Source organism: Dermacentor albipictus, chromosome 7 (assembly GCF_038994185.2).
Source record: "Dermacentor albipictus isolate Rhodes 1998 colony chromosome 7, USDA_Dalb.pri_finalv2, whole genome shotgun sequence".
Taxonomy (NCBI): Eukaryota; Metazoa; Arthropoda; class Arachnida; order Ixodida; family Ixodidae; genus Dermacentor; species Dermacentor albipictus.
In genome coordinates, this window is record NC_091827.1 from 58,471,916 (window position 1) to 58,497,109 (window position 25,194).

Consider the following 25,194-nt stretch of genomic DNA (forward strand, 5'->3'; position numbering starts at 1 on the left):
ACTCCAAGTGCACTTCTCGACTTTGATAAAACGTGGTTAGGTCCTCCTTAAGGTACCTGCTAGTTTTCTCAGCATATTTGCCACCACAGGACAGCGCTGGACTCATGCATTCTCGTTTTGGTATTTTTTCTGTTTTGTGAATTTACACCAGAACAGGTTGGGAACATGCTATTTTATGCTCTGCACATTGCGATGGTTTGGTTTGCAGCCGTGGCGAGACCATACGCGAGGTGGTCCTGGCAAATATGCCCGTGGACCGGCCTGGCAACGATGGGGAGCTGGCAAGCCTGGTGCCCAAGCTGCAGTGCCTGGTGCTCACCCACACCATGCTGTCGTCATGGGAACAGGTGGCGCAGATCACCCGTCAGCTGCTGTACTTGTCAGAGCTGCACCTCAGGTAGGCACAACAGGCTCCTCCTCATGTCTACAAACGCAGGCCAATTTTTCGGTCCAGCTTGATTTATTAAGACTTCCCGGTGGCACTGTCATCTACTCCAGAAAGACAATGAACCGTATTTTCAGATCTGTAAGTCTACCTCCTCTCTTTTGCGACATTAGAAGAAAAAAATGGGTATATATAAGGTGCACCTGTGTATTAGGTGCAACTTTATTAACTTAGTCACGATGTTGAAACGCCATTGCACGTGCTTGTACAACCATTTCAAAATGTTGTACTCCCCTTTTCAAGGCTCGAAATTTCTGCAGACAACATTTTTAAGAGCTTCAAATTGTACCAGAGTAAAACTCGAACCTACGCTCCTTTTAGTTACAGGAGACTGGCATTTACTGCTCTTCACTCTTAAGACTTCGAATGCATCCTCTGATGCACTGTCAAAAATTTGTCACTTCGGTCAGCAGCGTCGTTGGGTTACCGTTGTTGGCCTCTGAATAACTTCTACGCAATGCGACATTGTAAGTATCTTGAAGCACGTTGCTGGTGTTACCTCTGCGGTGTGCGCACGCAGAGAGTTTGGACAGCTGCGCCCCTCGCCGCGCAGGTGAGCGCAGTCATACACAAAACGGGCTGCGAGTGCAAAGTCCCTACTTCCTAGGACTTCGTTCTTTTCTCTGGAAGCCCTCGAACTACGGTCCCTATAATATTATATTCTAGGACTATACCCAAACATGTGAACCTGTTCACGGGTTGTCGGAACTGCTCGAGCGTTTGCCTCCTTCTATCTCTCCTTCTCTCCCGCTATGAAAATAACCTAACCTGACCTAACCTAATGCAACAGTGAGTGAGAAAGGCGTCTCGTGCGTTCCTATAAAGGCAACTGGCTGTGAAAAGCAACGCTGCACAGTTATGCTTGCCGTGACAGCTGATGGCCAAAAACTACCGTCGTTCGTGACCTTCAAGTGGAAGACATTGCCCAAATTGAAGGTTGAAGGCCGCATACACATGCGCGCCCAAGAAAAAGGCTGGATAAATAAAGAACTGATTAACGACTGGCTCGACACTGTCTGGGGTAAGCGACCAGGGGCCTTACTGCGACTGCCATCGCTGCTGGTGCGGTTGACACTTTGAAAGGCCATTTCTTGGACAGCGTAAAGGAGAAGTTGCTGGACATGAGGACCAACCTGGCTATCCCGGGTGGACTAAAATCTGTTCTGCTGCCCTTGGATGTCTTTGTAAATAAACCCTTCAAGGACTACGTGTGCAAGATGTAGGTGGAATGGATGGCCAGGGGAGAGCATGGGCTCACTCGATCTCACTGGCAGAATATGAAGACGGCGCTAGAGATGGTCTGCGAGTGGATACTCGCAGCGTGGGACCTGGTTTCTCCCAGTATTGTCAAGAAGAGCTCCAGGAAAACGGGGTTGTCGAACGCGCTCGACGGTGTGGGGTTCTCACCCATGCTCTTGGGACAAAGGAACGACAACACAGTAGTGCAAGCAATCACAAGGGCATTTATTACACCTTCCATAGATCAATGCCTGCTAGCCAAATTGCCATCGCCAAAACATGCCGATTGGTGCTCGACAAATCTAGGAAGTCCGACTCACCGCGACTGGATAACGAGCGAATATGTTCGCCCCATGCTGGACACCAACGCCTGGTCATTGACGCGTACGGTCACGCGAACGGTCGTGCGTTCAAGCAAGGCCTTGTGAGACGGTCTCGCAGAAGCATGGATTTGGCGCACGCGCGGAGCGTCCGCGCCGCTTGCTGTCCCCGAACCAAAAAGAAAGAGCCCTCTCCTTCCCGTGCCCATCTCGTACTGCGCTTCAACCAGACCGACTGCCGCGGGCATCAGGCCACGCGGTGAAGCCGGATTGCAGGAGACGGAAGCTATGCGGGAAAACAACTTTTAAGGGGACGTGTGAGAGTCGCGCATCCCCACAATGGAACCGAGGACGATGCGCTTTGGGAGCGTGGTGACAGCGGCCGCGACGATGATTCCCAGTCGAACCTCTCGACCAGTGATTCTGACTAGGGCATGCATGACAGGATCTGGCTGGTCAAAATACGTACTAATTCTGTTAAATAAACAAGTACCCTTCGTTTGTGCTGTAATTTGTTTTCTTTTTAATGTATATACTGCATGCATTGCTACATATTTCACATTATTTCGGATGTGTTCCCAAAATCTCCATGTAAATTGTGCACCCCCTTTTCGGAGCTCTAAAATTGCGGAAAACAAAGTGCACAAATTATGCCAGTAAATACAGTATAACATGGAGGCATTCAGGCATTCCGGCATTCAGCTGCACTCAAAAGGCATCCTATGGTGTCGTGTGGCATCAGGGTCGATAGCACCATCTCACTGGCACTCTGCAAACTAACTGCTCTTAATTGTCCATATCAAGCAGTTATTCGGCTGAGAGCATCCCACATTGAAAACAACTGCGCTGAGTACCACGCAGAGTGAGACTTCTATCACTGCATTACATGCGTAGCTTGCGAATCACTGCCTGCTAATTATGAAACAGGGTGTAGTGGTAGATGTGGCCCATTTCATGTCGCACCCGCATGCGACTACGGGATGCATCTGGCCTCATCAATTATCGCGCACCGTCTTGCTTCATTGTCGCCATACCGTTTCACACCCTCGAGCCAAGTTGTTATTCTCTGTTGCAGCAAGAACATGCTGGAGATACCAAAGGAGCCTGCAGAACTTCGGGACTACTTCCGGTCCGTCAGGCAGATGGTCTTGCGAGGTGTTGGCTACAGCTGGGACCAGGTGGGTGATTTCTGTTTCCCTATTTCGTGGATAGCAAAGCCTTAAAGGCCATCTGAAATGAAATTTCGCTTTGGCTAAATTGGTAATAAACATGCATGTACTACTGAACCAATGTTAGTGAAGCTGCAGGACTGGTAACTGTCTAATTTCCTTATAAGCAGCCTTTAAGTGGAACCTAAGCAGACGACGCGTGCACCTGGTGGCTGGCAGATATGACACCAGTCTCAGCGCATTGCCTCTGAGATCTTTCAGCTCACTGCGGGCAGCTGCAGGCAACAACTAATCTTGGAGGTCGTGCTGTGGAGTTGCACGTTCTTAGTCGTGTGGCACTTTCAGTGAGTGGTGGTTGGGTGGCATTTTTAAAAGCTTTGGCATAGAAGAACATATATGTTTACTAGTTTTTCATGACACATACACTTGTGCTTCAAACATAAAAATTTGCATGGAGGCTGCTCTATATCTATCCATCTGAAAAGTGTAAATTTCAGTTTAATCAGGTTTAATCTGATTTGTAATTTCCAGATTCAGGGAATCGGAGGCATGCTATATTTTTGTTATAAAATCTGATGCACACTACATTTGGTTGCCTATTGTTTTGCACTATGAAGCCATAAAAACTAAGTGTGCATTTAAAGGGACCCTGAAACAATTTTGACGACGTGGTACAAACGTACTGAGTCATTATAGTTGGCCTTTCTGATCATTGACAGATTTAAGCACTTTGCGTAAAGCATGTAACTTATTATAAGGCTTTAAAAACATACATCGCTACCAATCAGAGTGGCACTACTTTCCTGGGGTTTCAGCTGCCCTAGGCTGTGTGATGTTTGGTGGCCATATGACGTCAATAACTTGAGCTATCCGATTGGCTGCCCAAAGCGAGTCTTCAATAATTTTTCCAACTTTATGGGGAACACATGTTGTTGGTAATAGCTGGAATGCTGGTTAATTTCTTTCTATGAAAATGAAAGTGACAGAAAGAGAATGCAGAAGGAGAATTTCTCACTATAGTCAAGCACTCGGCACAGAGCAAATGTAGTCTGCTTGTGTTACAACATGCTCCGTGTTGACACGAGCTGTGCGGTCTGTATTGGCCTCGATCTGTGTTGAAAACGTAGCGATCGGCAACACGTCAAGCTGTGACATCATGTCCCTCTCCAAGGCAACATGCGAGTGGAGTGACTGCAATGCTGGTTGTAGGCGTCCGATTGGCACCAGCATTTACACGTTTGTGGCCGTCACTTCAAGCCAAAGGGTTACTAGCACAAGATAGTTTAGCACGTCAGGTATTCGGGTAAACGCAACAGTAAGCCTGGGTGTTTTACGGGATGAGCAAAGGTGCAGACGTGAATGACCTGCACGGTGCAGCCACCCGGTGGCACACAGCTCAGCCAAACACAGAGCTAATATAGCAGTAACCAAGTGTATTCTACTTTGCTGCTGGTGTAAACTTTTGGAAGGAGCGTAATCATGAACACATTGTTTTCCTAAATGTTTGAAATGTTTTGCACTTAGTTACAGAAATATTAACTCTGTGGTTGGCCTGGTAAGCTCTCTGCCACCAGGAGGCCGGACCACGTAGACCAATCGGGCCACTCACGCATGTCTACACTAGAACTCCTTTATCACATCAATAGTAGTATGAAGGGGCTTTACTTTACGCCTCCACCCATCCGTCAAAATGCCCAGCTTGCCTGTTGTTACCAGATAGCACACACGCTCGGCACTGCAATAGAGTGCTTGCAATGTGTGCTGATTTGATAGCTCTCGCTTGGTATCGACGGCCAGACGGCTGGCGGAGAGGTTGGAGGGGCTTTGCGTGCTGGCTCTAAGACAACCGGAAGCAGAGAGCACGATGTCACATCATGACGCAGAGCCTAGTGAAGGCAGAGCTTAGCCCCTATCACTCGGTGAATGAGTTGAGGAGAAAAGGCATGGCTAGGGAGGACGGTAGGACGGTAACTTTTAATTGTCCGTAGCTCTCTTAATGTGAGACGCTTTACTTAAGTTGTGGCTCGAATGTTTTACTGTAGCTGTACCTACGCCTCTACAGAATTTGTCCGAACTGTTTCAGGGACCCTTTAATTCGAGGGCTCATTAGGCTCAGTTAAATACTGTTGAGGGAAGCAGTGTCGTGTGTTTGGATATTTTTATGCTTCTAATTCAGCTCACTAGATAATTAGATAAATTCTGTTGATGCTGTCAAGATTGAAACAACTAAGTCAACTGTACGAACATTCTTGACCCTAAAGAAGCTGATTGCTAAAAGCCACACATCGGTCTGTGCAGTGTCATTTTAAATGAATTTCACTGGTTCTTTTTTTTTTTTTTTTTTGAGGCTGTGGGAGCAGTAGAATGTCATAGTTGGATACGTCCTTTTCCTTCTGCAGGCCCTGCAGTGTGCAGAGATGTGGCCCTGGGTCAAGAACTTGGTTCTGTCGCTGAATGGCATCAGTGTTCTGCGGCCGCCACCCGAGACGCTGTTTCAGCAGCTCGAATGCCTCTCACTACAGGATAACCCTCTCTCTTCCTGGGAGACTGTCTGCCATCTGGGACGTTTGCCAAGGTGAGCTAGTGTGCCTGTTTGAATTCCAGGCCTTGCACTTGAATAGCCATTAACCTTAGGTCAAGTCTTTGCTGTTCCAGGTTTACTGCTGCTTGCGTGCTACATTTAAAGGTAATTATTCATTAAAGGGGCCATGATGCCCAGTTTTTGAGCTTGAGTTATGCATTGGGTGCAGGCCCGTAGCCAGGAAATATTTCGGAGCTTTAGATAGATCCACGCTCTTTTGTTGGCTGTAAATGTCCTCTCAACTTTCAGAGTTTTTTTCGTCTTACTGCAATAATTTTCGCTAGGTTTCCCAAAACACAGATGATTTTTCTCCACTTCTCAGTGTGCAGCACGTTCGGGAATGCATATAATTAAGGAACACGTACTAGGGCAGTATCTTATACGAGACACGCTTGGCGTTCAAAACGAGGGCTTGAACCACCGCAGCAACATCAAAAATGGCTCTGAATGACGGCCAGTATGATTGTTAGGCATCTCAGTGCTAATACTGTGCCTGGAGATAGCACTTGCATGCCAGTATAATTAAGAAACGCGTGCTATGCACATTGCTACTAATGAACACTTTGTTGAAGGCAATACCAGGTTATGTCCCATAACCCCTTTTCATTTTTGGTATGCCTCGCCACATAACAAGGCCGTATTGTGGCAAAACTGATTAAGCAAATTTGAATTAATCAGAGAAGGCAACTTTTGAAATTGAAATAACGGAAGTTAGGGACCATACAAATATATGGGCGCTGGCTGGGACCTTCAGTCGGGATCGCATTAACTGCAAAATCGCATTAACCAGAGTCAAATTGACGGAAGTCTACTGTGATGTTTGTTCTCCAAGCTACGGTGCTGAAGACATGTAGATGTATGTAATTTTAAGTGCTTATTTTAAATGTGAAATCCATATTTGTTATCTAATTTAGTTGTAATATTATTCACGTTTTCTTTACTTAATTTTGCGGAAAAGCTTTCAAAAAATCATTTCCTCAGATTTTGCTAAACTGGTGTATCAGTGACTGGTGCATTCAAAGAATAGTTCCAGAAACTTCAGTTAACACTACCAGTTTAGTGCCAACTTTGAAGTCTCGCTACTCTTGTTCTAAAGTAGACCGAGAAATAAGGTTAGATCTTATTGGATTTCTTGTATTGTGCACTAGCCATTGGTACCCTGACTAGCAAAATCTGAGACAATGCTTTTCTGCATGTTTTTCCAGAAAATTTAGTAAAGTAAGCTTGCATAAGATTAGTACCAAGTGAGATAAACCAAAATATGGCTTATATTCTAAATAAGCATATAAACTTCATAATCTACATGCTTTCAACACAACTTGGAGAATAAAGATTTAAAAGAAAATTTAATCTATGACCCAACTGTGACCCTCGTAAGCCAGACAAGTTGGTCTTATTATTCCTGTTCTTGCTGTTTGGTGTGATTTAATGGAAGATAATGGTGTCGATTAGTAGAACTCTACTGCACTAATACTGTAAGAATCTGCACTGCCCAGATTGGCTTTTCTTGTCGCTCTTGTATCAGCAGATACTCTTGTATCAGCAGATACTCTTGTATCAGCAGATACTCTTGTATCAGCAGATACTCTTGTATCAGCACTGTGGTATAAACTTTTTTAAACAGGGTTGAAGTACCTCAGACAGGCTGGCCAACGTTTCGATAGGTGGACCTATCTTCGTCAAAGGCGGCCTCGTCATCCTCGGCGTGTTAGTTTTAAAGGGTTAGTGCAGTGACGTCACGTGCGGGTGTTGTCGCTGGCGGCTGGTTTTAAAGAGAGAGATTACAAGAGGGAACAGGCGTTGTCGTCCGACGTCTGTGAGCCTCATTCTCAAGATGAAGGGACAAGAGCGTGAGAGTGGGCACGCGGGGAGGAAAGAAAAGAAATAGAAGCAGAAAAAAGGAGGAGCCCACTCTCACGCTCTTGTCCCTTCGTCTTGAGAATGAGGCTCACAGACGTCAGACGACAACGCCTGTTCCCTCTTGTAATCTCTCTCTTTAAAACCAGCCGCCAGCGACAACACCCGCACGTGACGTCACTGCACTAACCCTTTAAAACTAACACGCCGAGGATGACGAGGCCGCCTTTGACGAAGATAGGTCCACCTATCGAAACGTTGGCCAGCCTGTCTGAGGTACTTCAACCTTGTTTAAAAAAGTTTATACCACAGTGTGCCATTCCATCTGCCAGCCCCTTTCTTGTTTTTGGACCTCTTGTATCAGCAGATACTCTTGTATCAGCAGATACTCTTGTATCAGCAGATACTCTTGTATCAGCAGATACTCTTGTATCAGCAGATACTCTTGTATCAGCAGATTGTGGGATATACAACACACATCGTGGGATATTTCTTGCTTATTAAATGCAGATTACCAGGTTTCTTGAGCTGTGAAGCCTGTGTGCTAGCTGCTTCAGCATTTGTTGCTTTGTGTTGCAAGCAGTGGAGTTAAAGCGTTCTACTCCTTTGCTCTCCTGTGCTCAGGTTAAAAAGCCTGTCACTGGCTGACTGCGACCTGACAAGCATCTCATTCCCGGATACACCACCAGGCCAGAAAACCCCGTTATTTGCCAACCTGGTGTCGCTCAACCTTCACAACAACCGTCTTGAAGAGGTGGGCAGAAAATTGCCGTTGTTAGTGTTCTGCCTTTTATTTAAGCGACCCTGTAGGTTTACCCGAGAAAGCTCGGTGGGCGTCGCCAATAGGCAGTTTCCAAGTCCATGCCCCAGTGGTGGCACCCTCTGGATAAAAAATGTGGATCTTAAAGGCTATGATTTTGCTGGTTGCATGTGGCAGAAAAGATCATGGGAGCCAGAAGCACGTTATTGGCGTCAAGATTCGTACACCACCTACAGCACCTGAGCCTATATAAGGAACAGTTTCGCACAATTGCGGTCAAGAACATCGGAACTATTTCGAAGTGTGGATGCAGCCACTGCAAGAAGTCTCTAACGTTCACAGCATTGCACCTGGTGGCTGCAATGGAGCGTAGTATGATGCCTGCAGTTAAAGCCCAACGATGATGCAGTCAGAAGAAGTAATGGATGACAAACGCCGTGCCACGAATGTTCTCCTTGTTGCAGTGGGTCAGCATAGCTGAGCTGAACAAGCTTGCCTGCCTGGAGGATCTGTTCGTGAAAGGGAACCCCGTGACAGTCCGTGAGAGGCGGCACATCTCGCGCTGCCTCCTGGTGTCTCACCTGGGAAAACTGCAGCTCCTCGACAGGATGATGGTCAGTATTTGAGGCCAGCATGGGCCATCTAAAAGGGTCACTAAAATGCGCGTTTGCTCATGTTTTCATTGAACAAGCAAGCACACAGAGCATCCTGTCATGGTCATGTGGAGTGAACGCAGTTGATCCTTGGTATTACAAGCACAAATATAACAGATTATTTGATAAACGTAATAAATATAAAATTATTCTCTCTGGTGCATTATTTTTCGCAGATTAGTGACGGTGAAGAAACTGACAGTGCCAAAACTGTGAATCTAACTCTTTAGTGGGCTAATTTGGGCCCAGAAAAGTAGCACTTGAAGTGCAGCAATAGCTGCAAGCATAGTCATTGGTCATTGAAATCTGATCTACTGGTCAAGTGCACTGGCTATTTATACATCATACATGACCCATTCCAGCGTGATCGCTGGTGCTCATGTATGGGGCTCATTACCGTCAACTTCACCCTTACTATGTAATACTTTGTGATTTGTTACCATGGGTGTTTTCTTTCCCTTCTTTTTTTTGCATTCTCGCCTGCTTGGACTATTGTCTGCAGTGTTGTACCAAATAAAAATAAATAAAATGTTTGGGAATGTATGCCACTATTGGTGTCGCATGCGCATTCTGATTGCATAAGACTCTTTCACTGTAAAATTGGCAACAACATTCTGGAAATTTCAGACACATGTAGATGTGTTCCACGCTGTGCAATAACTTCATAACAGTGTTCAGAAGGAGAAAAGGGGCACCAGTAAAACATAAACACTGTAAGCGCGTCATGTCATAAAGAATATGGGATATGATGAAGGCTTTTTCATGTCGGATGCCACTTTCTTAAAACGAGGTGTGACTTTATTACCATATGAACTCATGTAAAGACCATAGCACCAAACTTGGATTTAAAGTTTTTTTTTTTTTAATTCAGCAACGATTACAATACTCCCTAATGCGAAATTTGAGCGCAGCTCTATACGTGTTTTCATTTTGCGATATATTGGCTGGCGCAGACAACCGGCCCGTGCAGCATGTTGCAAACGGAGCGAAGTAAGGCGCGACTGCCTCGCTAATTGAGAGATTGCAAAAGGCAGCACATGGCTGACGCGTAGGCACGATTCAGAGAGACTGCTGCAGACAGACCTCCCACATGGTCCACGCTACTCTGGCGCCATCTTGTAGCCATCATCACCGCACTACACTTTCCTTCTAATGCTTTCACCATACCCTCCTCCTCCTCTGCTTTCCTCCTTGCATCTTTTATCCCCCACCGTGCTCCGAATTTGCTCTTTCATCCTACACTGTGCTCGTTGCTTGGTTACACTGACGCTGATGCACGCTGCAGGAGCGGGCGTCTGATAGCTGCGCTCTAAAAGGCTTTTACTTTTCACTTCCCCATAAACTGCACTCCCACTTTTTAGAGAAGCCGTGATGGTATGTTGGCATATTTTGTACTTGCCGGATTTACGTGTTTCAGCTTACAGTGGTGTATAACAAATGGCTGATTTTTCAGATTCACGAGATTACAGCTAGCATCCAATTTTTCGGACTCGGTAGGGGCTGCAAAACGTCAAAAAAATTGAGCACTCCAAAAAAAATGGCTGTGGCTTAGGTAAGGTTAAGCCCAGGATGCGAAGCATACTAGCCTTTATTTTAGTTGTTGAACCACTGTTTAGCCTGGTGAACTGCTGTTGCTTGGCTATATTTGGTTCGGCTAGACGAAGAAACAACTCATGCATTACTTCTTCGCCTTCAAGAGTGGAACGCGACAGCGTTCCCGTCGACCCGCCAAGGGGTGTAAGACAATGGGCTACAGGGCAGCGACTACGCGCCCCGCATTGGACGCGGTGAGCGTCGAGCAAAGCAGCGTTCGGCGCGGCAACGAAATGTGCGCCTGAGCAAGAGACGCACGCCTTAGAAACAGCGCGTTTCTAAGGCAACACCGCATTCACTAGAGGCGCTTTTGTACCGCTTTGAAGCGTTGTACTCGTGGCTCAGTGGTAGCGTCTCCGTCCCACACTCCGGAGACCCTGGTTCGATTCCCACCCAGCCCGTCTTGCAAGAGTTGAGCCAAAGCCACTTCTCCTCTGTCGTGACGTCACGGTGTCACGTGATTTCATGGTCACCGCCGCGCCTGAGGAGCTGGGTTGAGCCCTCGTAATATGCTTCGCATAAAATGAATGCGTGCCTTTTACTGTCCCCAAGGGCTCAAATCACCACAGGCATGTCTCGACACAGCTCTGAAGGCCTGCCAGTACACTTATTAGGCATATCGGTGCTCATATTGTGATAAGAGACGGCAGGTACACGCATGTATAATTAAGAAATACATACTGTATCCTACGACAGTGGCTCCTTCCTGCTCTTGGTGTGCTTCACCGCAATGCAGTGCATACGTTTAACTGTGCATGTTTTAACATACGTTTAACCGCGTAACATCGCTGTATTGCGGCAAAACTTAGTTTCGGGAATCGGCATTATGCAAAGTTTGACCCTTGCCATACTTTCTGCACTTCAAAGCTATTGGCAAGTATGATGAAGGCACAGCCAGCACCGTTGCTGACAGCGGCAACAGCAGGAAGCCTGGTAGCGAACGTTAAAGCAGCTAGGTCAAGCGTTGCCATGGTGACTACAGCTGCTAGCGGATCAGCGTGTGAGAGCACTGGTTCGATGCTGTGAGATAATAAAAATGGCAGTGGTGGTGGCTTCAGTTATTATTCACATATCGGACCTGCGGTCATGGCAAAAAGTCAGGAAAATCAGACGGCAAAGTGTTTCATCGTCCAAAATTTCAGATGTCCTTATACATTGGGCTATGGGGGACATAGCGGTAGCATGAAGGCATCCAAAATATTGGGAATGTCGGAAAAATCAGTTGTTGATCATATTTGGGTTTTCTCATTGCACCACACTTTCTGCAGACATGTTAGACAAAATCCATGTATGCTAAGTGGCAAATGCAGCCTAGACCGCCTAAAGTCGCCAGGATTGCGAATATCTGCACTATAAGTGGTACCGTACTATAACCAAAACAACAGTGTTCAAAGGCTGCACATGTGCAAAACATGTAGACCAAGCAGCTGCACATGTCCGAGAATCGAAGCATGCGACCAGGAGCTTTGCATGTGAATGCTGAATGCTGAAGGGTTGATGTCTGAGGACCACCAGTCTTCGCATAAAGCAGACAGAGTGATAAATATTTTAAATATCCAAAATATTGGGAATGTCGGAAAAATCAGTTGTTGATCATATTTGGGTTTTCTCATTGCACCACACTTTCTGCAGACATGTTAGACAAAATCCATGTATGCTAAGTGGCAAATGCAGCCTAGACCGCCTAAAGTCGCCAGGATTGCGAATATCTGCACTATAAGTGGTACCGTACTATAACCAAAACAACAGTGTTCAAAGGCTGCACATGTGCAAAACATGTAGACCAAGCAGCTGCACATGTCCGAGAATCGAAGCATGCGACCAGGAGCTTTGCATGTGAATGCTGAATGCTGAATTTATGAATGCTGAAGGGTTGATGTCTGAGGACCACCAGTCTTCGCATAAAGCAGACAGAGTGATAAATATTTTAAAGAAAATGACGCTGACCAACATTTCAGACACAGTACAGTGTCTCGTCCAATTTCTCAGACTGATCTGCGTATATACTGTGTCGAAAACATAGCCACCGCGGGCCAAGTTGCCACCATTCAAACGTTGCCACCATTCAAATGTTGCCCGTACCCTCTTTTTTCATTATCAAGGTGGTTTCTCCACTTTCCACATGCAGAACAGCCACTGTAACACATTTCATTGACTTGGCACCAAACCAAAACTAGGGTGACCGATTAGCCGTGCTGGTTAGGCCTAGCCGGTGGGGCTGTCACGTGGCATTCCATTGTGGGAAGCTTGCCCTTGGTATGTTTGTACTAGTAGACAATTACATAGAGATTACACATTCGATCATGCTTATGGTCTGAACTGACAGCAGCGTGTGCGAAGCGTGTGGTTTCTCGGTCGATAAGCCGCGGCAACTACTGCACACGCCTACGAAGTCTGTATGTGCGCGCACCGGTAGGAATGGCGGAAGTGTATGTTCCAAATTGAACTTTTTGGCACACTGCTTGAACCGACAGCAGTCAAGGTCGTGCACTCGATATCTGCACGTCACGACGACGCGCATTGCGATGGGTGCACAGAAGCTGAAGCCGCATTCAGTGCAGAGCTGACCACTGGTAAGCAGCTGAGCAGAAGGCTTCTTCGTCGCCTAGGCGACCACCGAGTGCCCCACATGGCTCGTCTATTACAGTACCAAGATCTCGAAAATTTTTCATGGTATCGTGCGTGAGGTAAGCAAGCCAGAGGTTTTATGACAGTGTGAAAACCAGCTGCCAATGTATTGCGTGGCCAGTTCTGTCGGCAATTTATAGAGATATAGCCGGAGATTCTCCTCATGCTTGGCTGGTGGTAGCTTATGGAAAATGAAATGTTACCACCCTGAAAGTCTCCAGTCGCGACCTTCAAGATGTTTAGTGCCTCCTTACCACTTTTTTTAAAATTTTTGTTACATAAAAAGTCCATGCTGACTTTCTTTGTGCCTGCATATTCAGCCAATCAGTCAGTCTGGCTAAAGTGTGGCTGCCATTGCATTAGTCCATCCAATACTGTCCAGGTCACCAGAGATGAAAGGCGCGAAGCTGGCATCTACTACGTAAACCGGTTCTTCCCATTGTGGGTCCAGTGTGGTGGAACTGCAGAAGGGGGTACACCTTCTCCAGAGTTCCTCCGTGAACACCCTAGGTTCCTCAGCCTTCTCAAAAGTGAGTCCTTCCTCTTTCTAGTTTGTAGTGCTGAACCAAGGATTTCGGTAGACCAAAACTTGTCAAATTGAGGTTTGACGGGAACAAGTGATTTCACTTTGAGCATTAAAAAGTGTTATCCCTGCAGGCATATCGGCCTCTTCCCCCTTGCTTTAGCATGACCTTAGCTTATGTTGTTTATCCTAACCATGATTTGAAAGCTAATATTTGTCACTTGTAACCATAATAATTCAGTAGGTATGAGCTACTATACTGCTATTTATTGAGCTGGAATTTTAACTGATCTAACTTGTATCATCGTTTACCCTTTTTTTGTTATTCTTTCTTTCTTCATTTCAGCCTATGGAGCACCAGAAACCGTGCCAGATGGCAAGACGGCCTCATTTAACAAGAGGGTCATCAGTATCCTTTCTAAGTTATTTGTGTCACTTGCCATATCACAACTGCTGCAGTCTGAAATTCTCTCGTAGGCTCCCAAGAATTTCCCTTTTTCTATTCTATTTAAGTTTAAAGGAGTGAATGTTTGAAATTTAAAATATGAATGGAATAGTCCTTGTTATTTGGTATGTATTCAACTTGAGTATTCACTATGGTATTTGAAGTTTTCAAATACAGTATAACCTTGTTCATAAGTCCTGGAAAAAACCGTGAGAAAAAAATGTACTACCCGGGAAAACGTACGATCCAAAGTAACTAAAAAATTTGACAGACTCAACTATTGTTCACATCTACATCTACAAAAAAACCCCAAAAAGAATGCATGCACAGCACCATCCTTCCTATGCGCACCCCTGTGAGCACTAAACGAGTGAGAAACAAGCAGTCGCCCTTTGAGCAATTAGTGGTGAGACAGCCATCAGTTTTGCAAGTGCAAGAAGCCGAAACTGCCCGTGGAACACAACCCCGCCGCCCACACACCACTGCGCGAGCGGTAATATATAGACGCGCGGGAGCAAACTAGCAGTAAAACACACCATGCAACGAAAACCGAGAGAAGGAGGCACGCGAAAAAAATTCCCTGTATTCCCACATAGTGGCAGCATATGACAGAAAAGAAAAAATTTGGAAATTGCCGTGCTTTTTAAACGTACAGATGGTGCCGTAAATATACGGCATCGCCTATTTTGGACTTGTTCGTGGCGCCGTATATTTATGTCATTGAGCTTCAAAGGGTTAAAGATGTCTAGCCTTTAGGCAGCTTATACAAGTTTGCTTTCGCAATGTAGGCAAGGCGGTTTATCACTAGGACAGTCATGCCATGTTGTTGCCATTCTCTCTAAAACAATGTACGGTGCTATAGTATTATTACACTTATTTGCTGTCCCTGCATTCCATTACCATCATTGTCATGGCGTACCACGTGCGATCATGTTTCAGTTGTTTTTTTATTTGCAAGCTCCTTATTTGAGCAGAAGTTGTGAACAGCAGTATATCTACTAAATAACATAATTCTTCTTTTTACCAAGTAGGCTCCACATAACCTTTATACAGTCGAACCTCGATATATCGAACAGCGCGGTGATCGCAAAATAGTTCGATATAGCCAGAATTCGATATATAAAATCACTTAGAAAACGCATCAAAAACTAGCACAAATCAATCAATGAACCAATCGTGGCGCAATAGATACTCACATGAAGCTCATACAAAGTATTTATTTAGTTTGCTGAAAGTACTGAAGCAGCGTAGCCTGCTTCATATTGGCAACCACATGCTTGACGACGGCGTCCTCAACATAGTCCAAACGGTCCACAAGAGGCAGTCCAATGCCTTCTATTGCGTCGCAGTAGCGGCGTACAACCGCCAAAGCAGCTACAGCCTCAGTTGCAGTCGGGAGCGAGGCAACATCAGTGCTTGCTCGATCAGCCTCGGCAGCGTCTTCGTTTGGCCGCTCAGCAGTCGCTTCTGCCTGATCTCCACGTCTGTCAACTCCGCCACTGTTCCGGTGCTGTAGTCACCGCCAACGAAGTCCTCAATGCACATGCTGTGTGGCTCAGCACCGACAAAGCGCTCCAACTGGCTCCACGGCCGCCTCGATCACGCGCGCACCTTTGCGCGCACGGCGGGGCAAGCCGCCTCGATCACACGCGCACGGCGAGGCTTGCGCATAGGTGCGCGCGTGATCGAGGCGGCCGTGCTGGCTCCAAGCCGCCGCGTGTGTACGCCGCTACGTTCGAATAGCGCCCTCGGCGCAACCGATGTGGGCAGCTGTCGTACGCAGCAGTCTGGAACGCCCATCGCGCCGCCGCTACCTTTGAGAGTGTTGCGGGAAAGCTCGCCTCCTGTCAACAGAGCGCACTTGGTCTGGGACGGCGGAGTTCGATATATCCATTTTGCATCCGGCCCCGTTCGAAATAAAGAATTAAAAATGCATGCAATTTTTCATGTGATATAGAAAGTGTTCGATATACGCAATAATTCGATATATCGGTGTTCGATATATCGAGGTTTGACTGTAATACACTATAGAAATGAGAAAGTAGGTATGCACGTACACGGGACTTGATTCAATGTTCAAAAGTTGTTTTTCTGGAATATCCGTATTTGATTTGATTAGGAATGTTCATTGTTTGAACACCTCTAGCTTAATTCCTGCAATGCCATTTTGCTGTTGGAGATAATGTAGTAAGCTGCATTGCAGAACTTTAAAGCGTGTCCTAATGTGTCACACTTCGTACTCCGCACGCTGGCTCACTGACGTAGGCGTTATGCTTCTGAGCTCAAGATCACGTGTTCCATTGGGAGGCATAATGCAAATACACCTGTGCATTTATATTTCAGCATGGATTAAAGAACCGCGAGAGGTTGGAACCAACCCAGAGCCTTTCACAATGAGAATTTTTGTAACAGCCCAGATGTTGCCAGGAAACATTAAATGTCGTCTGTCAATCAGCCTGTTTTGTGTTTAACATGATGCATATGGACTGCACTTGCTTAGAGGCTTTCTAGTAATGGATCTGCGGTAGTCCCCTTGTTCTGCCTGTTGCCTCAAACTTATGAGCTCGTGATGTGCTCCTTGACAAAAGTGCTCCCTCCAGCTGTTGAAATACATGCTCCGCAGGAACCTGACCGAGGGCCAATCAGGAAGCGCCTACCGTGTAAGTACTGAGAGCCATCTGCCATTGGTCAAACTTTTTCAGTGCAACCATGATTGCACCCCAGTTTCAATTTAAGGATGAGATTTTCAAGGTTAGCTAGCACTACTCTAACAAAATTTGTTGCTGGGCTAGTTGGTAGTTGGTTCATACTTCAGAAGCACTTGTCCTGTGCTTCTGTGTTTATCTTCTGTCCCATCTTGGGATTGCGCTTACCAGTGTTCAGTTGTCAACACTACTCATGTGTTGTTGCTTTCCTAATAAACAAATTGCAGCACAGCCCCGAGTGCGACGTCATTGCCACAGAAGCTGTAAGTTGTGGTAGGTTTGAACCGCAGTGTGACGATACACGATTTTCATCCTTAGTCCTTAGTCATGAATATCACCTCTGGGCTGTCATTGATGTCTGAAAGGTACTAATGCGGCATAAGTCTGTCTCTGTGGAACAACATAAATGATGCATGCAAGCAGGGTAGAACATTATTTTAGTTCCAGGTATAGGCACTTGTAGCAAATCAAAGCACGGTTCTCTAGCAAATTCCTACATTTTCTGTAGCAAAAGTTTATGGTAACACCCATGTGTCAGCGACTTTCATTGTTGGTGTTAGGGCATTTGCACGAAGACTCATTCGAATAATCGTCATGGGCATCATAATCATCATCATGGACATTAAACCAGAGCATCATCATGTGCTGTTGGTCCTTCAAAACATGCGGTACGTGTTTATCAAGTGACATTGTGGCACTATCTGTTGACTTCACTGCCAAGATGTGGCAATATACGCTGCAATTTCCTTTGCAATGCTCAATTCGGCTACCATTGCTAGACGAGGGCCTTACCCTGTGCTGAAGGCCCCTATATTAAGCTACAGTGCATTTGAGCAAACGGGCACAACTACATTATCTATAGTTAGTTGACATTGTAATTGCAACTTCAATTTCCTTATTTTACAAGTTGCCAGAAATCTCTCCTCTAGCATTAGATTTTGTGTTTGCAAATGTATGTTCATAGTGTGTTTACAAAAAACACTGCACTACGTGCATCTTTGCAAGCGTGCATGTTTGTAAGCACTTTCTTTGATCTGCAAGTGAATGTTTTTCCCTGATTTCGGTGTAGTGTCCATGTCAGTGGAGAAACTGAAAGCCCTGGTGATGCAGCTGTTCCCTCGGAAAGGAAGCCGCTTCTGCCTTTCTCTGGCAAGTCTTGAGGTGAGTAGTGTAGTGGGATATGTTGCAAACTGTTTCTCAGGACAGAGGATCTATGTTTATCCTTTCCAATTGCTTCCTCCTTCATTTCAGAGGCAGTATTAAGTGGCTCATATTCTCGTGGAATTCGTCATGCAGAAGTGACAAGAGTATGAAAGAAAGAAACACGCGGACATTTCTGTTTCAAGGAAATCACAAATAAGTGGGGGAATTGTAAAGGAATAAAAGGGCAGAATGTGTATAACAAGCAGCAGATGTATTCCAGCATGCATAGAAGAGATATCGTAAACAGTCAGTGGTGGGAACACCGCTACAATTTAATTATTCAAACAACCTTACATGCCCGAAAAGGGAATCTTCTGCTACATTTTGTTAAAGCTGCTACATCCATGTTGCAAGTGGAAGAAGCTGCTCCAAAGCTGCTTTAGGACTAGCCGCGTAAAGCCATGACAAAGAGGATTTGTGGTCAACGCCAGGTGGCGAGCGCCAACACCTTATGTATAGGGTGCCATCGCATTTCCTGTCATTCATAAAGCTAAATGAGCTAAAGGGTCACTGAGCTAATCCTGACTAGCCTTGATTTAAGTTTCAAACTTCAAGGACTTCATTGACTGAAAGCTAGTCAGGTGTTCAAAAATTTTTCATTCTTCTATCAAACGGTGCCAGTGATGGTTGGCTAACACAGGTGTCGTTTTCGATATGAAACAATTCAGTTATATTGCGTGTGAGTAGATTTTTTTAGTGAACTCTCGTCGCTTGTGCCTGCTGAATTCTAAAGAAAATTGATTTGTGCCTACTCACCCAGCCTTCCATTCTACAGTTGCATTAACTGACCACAATTTAATGAAGCATGGAAGTTGTCATGTCTTGCCATGTGGGACGGATGGCGAGACTGTTCCTTTCACTGAGGCAGTTACATTTCTTGGTCCCTTGTCTCCATAAACATGTAATTGTGATTTACCCTTGGCAAAACGAGCCAGTTCTGCATCCTAGCATGGTAGTAAACAAGACGAGATGAACTGTGCCACCATATGCAATATTTTTTTTGTATGTACAAATCAAATGGCTGCTTAGCTGGAACAGCTGTTTACACATCTCCCCAACTTGTACATACAACATTGCATTGTCATGATACCATTGTGAAGCTGGTGTTGGCACTGTTCGCTGCACTCTTCGTTTCTGGAGCCAAGTTCTGCATTGCTAATACGTACATCTTTGTCATTGCATTATGTCCTTGCTCGACTCCATCTCGGACTTCCTCTTGTCCTTTTCCAGGAAGGAAAGGAGTCGGTGCTAGACAAGGAACGCCGTGACCTCAGCTTCTATGACATCACCGACGGCAGTCGCATCTACGTGCGTTGGTAGGCGTGGATACGCCACGGGTTCGACGTGAACTGTTTTGAGCGAAGTGTTGTGATGGCTAAACGGATACACTCCACAGCCTGTGCTCGTGTCGTGTGGTATAGACCAGCTGCCTTCAACTCACTGGCAAGTGCACCTCGTTCGATGCGACAGAGCGACCCGCCGTCGTCTTTCTGTGTGGTTTAGCCTGCAAAGGCTAGTGCTTGTCAAGAGGTCATCAGCCACATCTGCCATTTTGTTTGCTGCAGCACTGCAGTTGAAACATTTGCTGTCCGTGTGTGTGTGTGTATGAGTCTGTGCATTGCGAGAGATGTTAGAACAGAAAGGAAACCTTGTAAGCTCACGTGCTTTTTTTTTTTGATCGTCCGCTTATCTGCTAGTGTACTTGTTTCGTGCAGAGACCTTCTGTGAAGGTTTGCTGCGTTATCTTCCAGCTAACTTATCAATATCGCTCATCTGCTCTTTGATAGCTTCCTCATGTAAGACTAGGGTGCAGCATTTATATACATATATACAGGCCTTTCCAAAATGTAATATCAAGGTATGCATAGGACAGGAAACCTGCAATATGCTTAAACAGGTGATTGATTAATAAGACATTGAAGGTGTCAACAGTATCTGAAATGTCACTGCCTGTATTAAATTGTAACGTTAAAAATTGCAAGGTGATGCATTTTATTTAGCATAATTTTTCTGGCTGTCTCAGAATTCCATAGACACCCCATTCTTATCTTGCAATTTTGTGCAGCCCTTCAGTTACAGCTTCCCTAGATTTCTGCAGTAACATGAACGTTTGCATTGGCAACTTCAATATATACCCCTCAATTTGCTTTAGGGTTGGCTCCTTAGCTGTGTGAAATTTGTATTGTGCTCAGCTCTTCATGCAAATATTCCTTTTTGCTTTTGGCAAGCAAACCGCTTCAATGTGCTGTGCCATTGTCAGAGGCAACATTGCCATGGCAACAACATGGCAACATTGCCATGTTGCCTCAGCAGCTTGTAGAACTAGCTGTTGTGATGTCGACATTAGTTTTTAGGTGTATGCATGTGATATGCTGTAGTTTGTAACAGCGTCCATCATAGCCATGTGCACAGCCAGGTTTCGTGCCAAGGGACCTGTTGGCATGTCAGAAATGGTATTTTGATGACAGAAGTGCGCATGCTAATTTTATGAAAGTGCACCCTTGTTGCAAAAGGTGCAGGTATATTTTATGGCATGCAACGCATTTAATTACAGGTATTTTGTTTTACTTGTTTTAGTGAAGGTGTTTGGGGGGGGGGGGGGGGATTGTGTGTTAAAGGGGCCACGCCATAGTCGTTGAACTATTTTCAGTTTATGATTATAACCGAGAGTAGAGAGGCGACGCAGAAAAAAGCTGGGCTGTCACCATACAGTTCCCAGTTGAAATTTTCAATTTGAAATCTGTGACTTGAAGCCCCCCCCCCCCCCCCCCCCTTCCGCCAACAGCCTGTATCATTTTAGCATTGATAGGTACTGGCATAGGCAACTTTGAGGGAATCTTTGCTGGGAATGCGATTTCATTTTGTCACCAGTTAGTGTTGTCAGACTGCTGTACAAGTCAACTGATATATATATAAAAAAAAAAAGTTATATTCATATGCAGATTTTCTGCCACATTGAATGCACTCAAATTTTGCTAGCTTACAAAATTTGAGGGTTTAACGTACAGTTTAACGTGCAGTGCATAATTCAAGCTGGAAAAATTGTTGTGGCCCCTTTAAGCATGTGGAAAACAAGCTGCCTAATGCATTAGAATGTTTGGCAGCAGCCATTAGTGAGAAATATGTTGTGCGCTCTATGAATGCTGATGTTTCCTGCCTTATGAAGAGCTCAAGGAACATGCATGGGGGAAATCTTGTGAAATTGCTGTAAATAATAAGCCCAAATAAACTCCATATTCATACTGGCACATTTTGTTGACCTGGACATGCAACTACCTTGAATCTACCGTGACTGAGCATATATTGCGTACGGCTTCTTATTTTCACAATTTTTGGCTGAGTCTACATTTGAATTTCAATTCCCATGGAGGCATTTGAAGGAGGAGTGCCTCCACGAATTGATAATATGAAGAACGTTAGCTTTTTTGCATTTTCAGCGACAAGAATGCCCCACACAGTGTGTTCTCGGCATTTTTTTTTTAATGACTCCACACCTTTCAACACTGATGTGCTCAAAAAAACATAACACACACACATTGAGAAAAAACACAGGCAGGCAAACCACTTTGATGGTTTGGCAGCTACAACAGCAATAAAGAAATGGCCCATGCCTTAAAAAAAAACACAGGTGCCTGAAACGTTGAGACATGCTGGCACAGTACAACAATGAGCACGCATGTGCACATGGGGGATCAAAAGACAAGGGTGTGCATTTAACAGCCAGTGAATTAAGGACACAAGTAAAGGTTCTGCAATCTGTGTAGAGGCGTGACGACTTTTGCAAACATAAATACAAAAGCCTAGCTAAACACATGGCTGGCTGCATCGAGCATATATATATAGCATAATACATAAACCAGAGCACAGATTGGCTAAACAGGCAAATGTCTCCTCGCAAATGGTAACACACAAAGTTTGGCCCGACAGCATTTATATTTTAAACCTATGCGCACGAGTTTTCTGCAAACCAGTAAACCCAAAATAGAACTCTGCAAGTTTTGAAATAAGCTTGTGCAGCTTTGTTGCATAATTTAGTAGTAATGGGAACACAAGTGCAAAGCGTGTAGCCACAAAAGGCAAAATGTAAGTAAAAGTGTTCTGCAAGGAGACGAGAAAATCTGGGAGCACATCCTGGCATACAGAATGAAAAAGCAATCCTGCACACTTGCTATGCAGACTGAACCAGGTTGCTGTTACAAGTTTACCGACGCTTGCGCTGTTACTTGCCGCTATGAGATCATGTCACTACTGCTATATCGCAGTTTTAGTCAACAGAAAACACACAAGGGTAACCACACATTCTCTCGGGTAATTCAAAATGGGCATCTTGATTGCATTGACGTGAACACCAGCACATTTTACGGCAAGCTGCATTTCGTTATCAGCTTCACGAGATGCAGCAAGCTACGATGCACCAATGCTTCACAATAACCGTGCTACGCTCACAACCCGAAACATCGAAGGCAACTGGGTTCCCATCTATTACACAGTGCATCCGTCTCGAACCTTAGCACATAAGATTGGGCTCAGGTACCGTAATGCAACATCGTTCATCCGCCTGCCTGCCTGCCTGCTACACAAACATAATAGGTATGCATTAACTAGTACTAGTTAGGCAAGTTTCACAGATCCCAAGGCTTGAGGTACCCTTAGTAACAATGGGGGAGGGGGGGGGAAACATCCCGTTACAATGTAAGGCTTATTAGTACAGTGCAGATATACTTGAACACACTGTTGGAAATACTCTAGGAAAACCCTGTTCCACCATGTAGCTGCTTCATGCGAGATGACCCCCTCCTGACATCAACACCTTAAACAACAGACATTTTCTACAAGGGTAACTGGTGGCACCTTATCACCATCAGTGACCGTTGCTTAAGCCTTAGGCTCAAGTTCAGTGACCAGTGCTTGCTAGTCGAGCAGCAAAACTGTGTGACTGCATTCAATGGTAGCTGCAGACCATGAAACAATCTTGGTCACGTGGCACATTCGCCCGCACATTTGCTGCTATTCATCAACGTTCCACAGGAAGAACAAGCAGTCTTGCTCTTACTCTGCTGCTGCTCTGTGCCTCTGCTCCTATTCAGCCACATGAATGCCCCACAAGGTGAAATAACCTGCGCGGTTTCACAGTGCAGTCCACTGTTAAAAGGAACACATGACAGTAGAGCACATGCAAATTTTCCCATTTACAGCAGACGACTTCTGGTTGGTGGCACTGGCATATTTCAACACGCATATGCAGCACATCATATTTCAGCTGGATAGAGCAGTTAGGCTTAATGCTAAGCCTAACTTTTTGCCTCAACAGCCAAAGTTAGACCAAGATTTGTGACACGTTAGCCTTATGAAACGTGGCAAAGTGTCAGGCAGCTGAATTTCTTCACACTGTCCTACAACACAATTCCTAAACAACATTGAAGTTTTTGTGTTATCAATGGTGAATGCACTGCAGTCGGCTCGTGCATAGAACAATACTGTGCCAGGTTTATTACACCACTCAGAACAGTGACTGCAAGGGTGCCTTCAAGTCAATTTTTGGTTAGAGTAGCAGCTGTGTGCAAAATTTTTTGATGTGGACCAATTTGCGCAAACATCGGTAAAACTGCATAGATTATCCTGTGTGATATCCCCCAGCTAACTGCAGAAGTAAAACACTACAGTGCATGCATTTACAGCCACACTGTTATTACAAGAAACAAGTGCAGTGCTGCATAGAAATGGGGCAAGTCTGAATGCAGCGAGTGAGCAAAGGTCCCAGAGAGAGTATTAATGTAAACATGCTTGTCGAAATGTTTGCAACAGCAAGTTTATGGATATGAACAAATTGCAATGGTACACTCCTAAAGAAATGCTTCACCTTCTAAAATATGCTCTTTTGCAGCTACAGTAATAATCCTCATTAAGGCCTGATCAACCTTTAAAAGATTTTTAGTATTGCTTTCATAACAACCTTGCCTACTTGAGAAACGGAGAAGGATCACCATTGCAGTGTTCAGATCATTGCCGACCTCAACACTGCTCATGAAGTCGAAAGCCAAGAAATGGGTGAAGGAACAAAAATTCACCCCACATGCATGTTAGAACCCCATTAATACGTTTTTCAAGGGATCGCGAGAAAAATGATTTTAACACTGAGGAAGGGCCCTTAATTGCCACAGAAACGTCACAAATGGCTCTGTATGGCTGCCAGTACAGTTACGAGACGTCTCAATGCTCCTACTGTGACCGGAAACAGCATGTGCTTGCATGTATAATTAAGAAACATGTACTATGTTGAGTGACAGTGCTCCACACCTATCCCTTCTTTACCTCAACATGCTTCAGCACATAAGACAGCTGTATTGCAGAGAACCTGACTTAAGAGAACTGACAAATACCACAATCGCACCGGCACCCATATATCAGGACTGACGATCACATACTTCTGGCATTTTGGGGTTGGACTTGACACATACTGTGTTGAGACAGCAACCTCCCCCCCTTTTTTTTTTCACTCAACATGCTTCACCACATAATACACCCGTATTGTAGAGAATCCGACTTTAGGCAACTGGCATAACTGCAAGTCTGTGTTTATCAAATTTGTAGCAATATACGAGAGCAAATTTGCCCCTGCACCACTAAATTTATGTGACCACAGTGTTTAAACGCAATGCAAGATACGGGAACATTGCACAATGCCGACGCATGAAATGGGAACATAACACATGGGCTTTAGGTAAGGACTGCAAAAACGAGACATACGAGCCAGGAAAATGCAACAGTGAGGAACGTATCAATGGAGTTTCACCGTAGGCTCTGTCTTGTGGCCTTCAAGATCTTGCATAGTTGCTTCGACATACAAGGCTGCATAGAAACTGAAAAATACATACAAGTGCACAAAAACAGGCCATTATTATAGAAGATTTGACTCAAGTGCTAGAGATTACCAGCTTCATTTTAGTGCAATTCATGGCTATCACTGCTCAAAAAAGTATTTAACGTTCAATATCTAAACGTCAAGCAGTGATAATGAGCTTTATTGAGGTTTCAATTGTTTAACGACTTCCTGTCCATGCTCGAATCAGACA

General features: G+C 45.0%; 1 protein-coding gene across 3 annotated transcripts in view; it reads left to right on the forward strand.

Annotated features, from left to right (window-relative positions):
• The window catches only part of LOC135912672 (tubulin-specific chaperone E-like), a 30,607-nt gene extending 9,241 nt beyond the window's left edge, over positions 1 to 21,366 (forward strand). For all 3 annotated transcript variants that reach the window (XM_065445172.2, XM_065445173.2, XM_065445174.2), the window contains exons 5-14: positions 209 to 397; positions 3,080 to 3,182; positions 5,573 to 5,748; positions 8,236 to 8,365; positions 8,836 to 8,985; positions 13,628 to 13,775; positions 14,115 to 14,177; positions 16,814 to 16,873; positions 17,988 to 18,079; positions 19,352 to 21,366. In XM_065445172.2, the coding sequence (XP_065301244.2) occupies positions 209 to 397; positions 3,080 to 3,182; positions 5,573 to 5,748; positions 8,236 to 8,365; positions 8,836 to 8,985; positions 13,628 to 13,775; positions 14,115 to 14,177; positions 16,814 to 16,873; positions 17,988 to 18,079; positions 19,352 to 19,441 (1,201 nt within the window). In that variant the 3' untranslated portion in view covers positions 19,442 to 21,366. The remainder of the gene's footprint in view (positions 1 to 208; positions 398 to 3,079; positions 3,183 to 5,572; positions 5,749 to 8,235; positions 8,366 to 8,835; positions 8,986 to 13,627; positions 13,776 to 14,114; positions 14,178 to 16,813; positions 16,874 to 17,987; positions 18,080 to 19,351) is intronic.
• Positions 21,367 to 25,194: the final 3,828 nt, after the last annotated feature.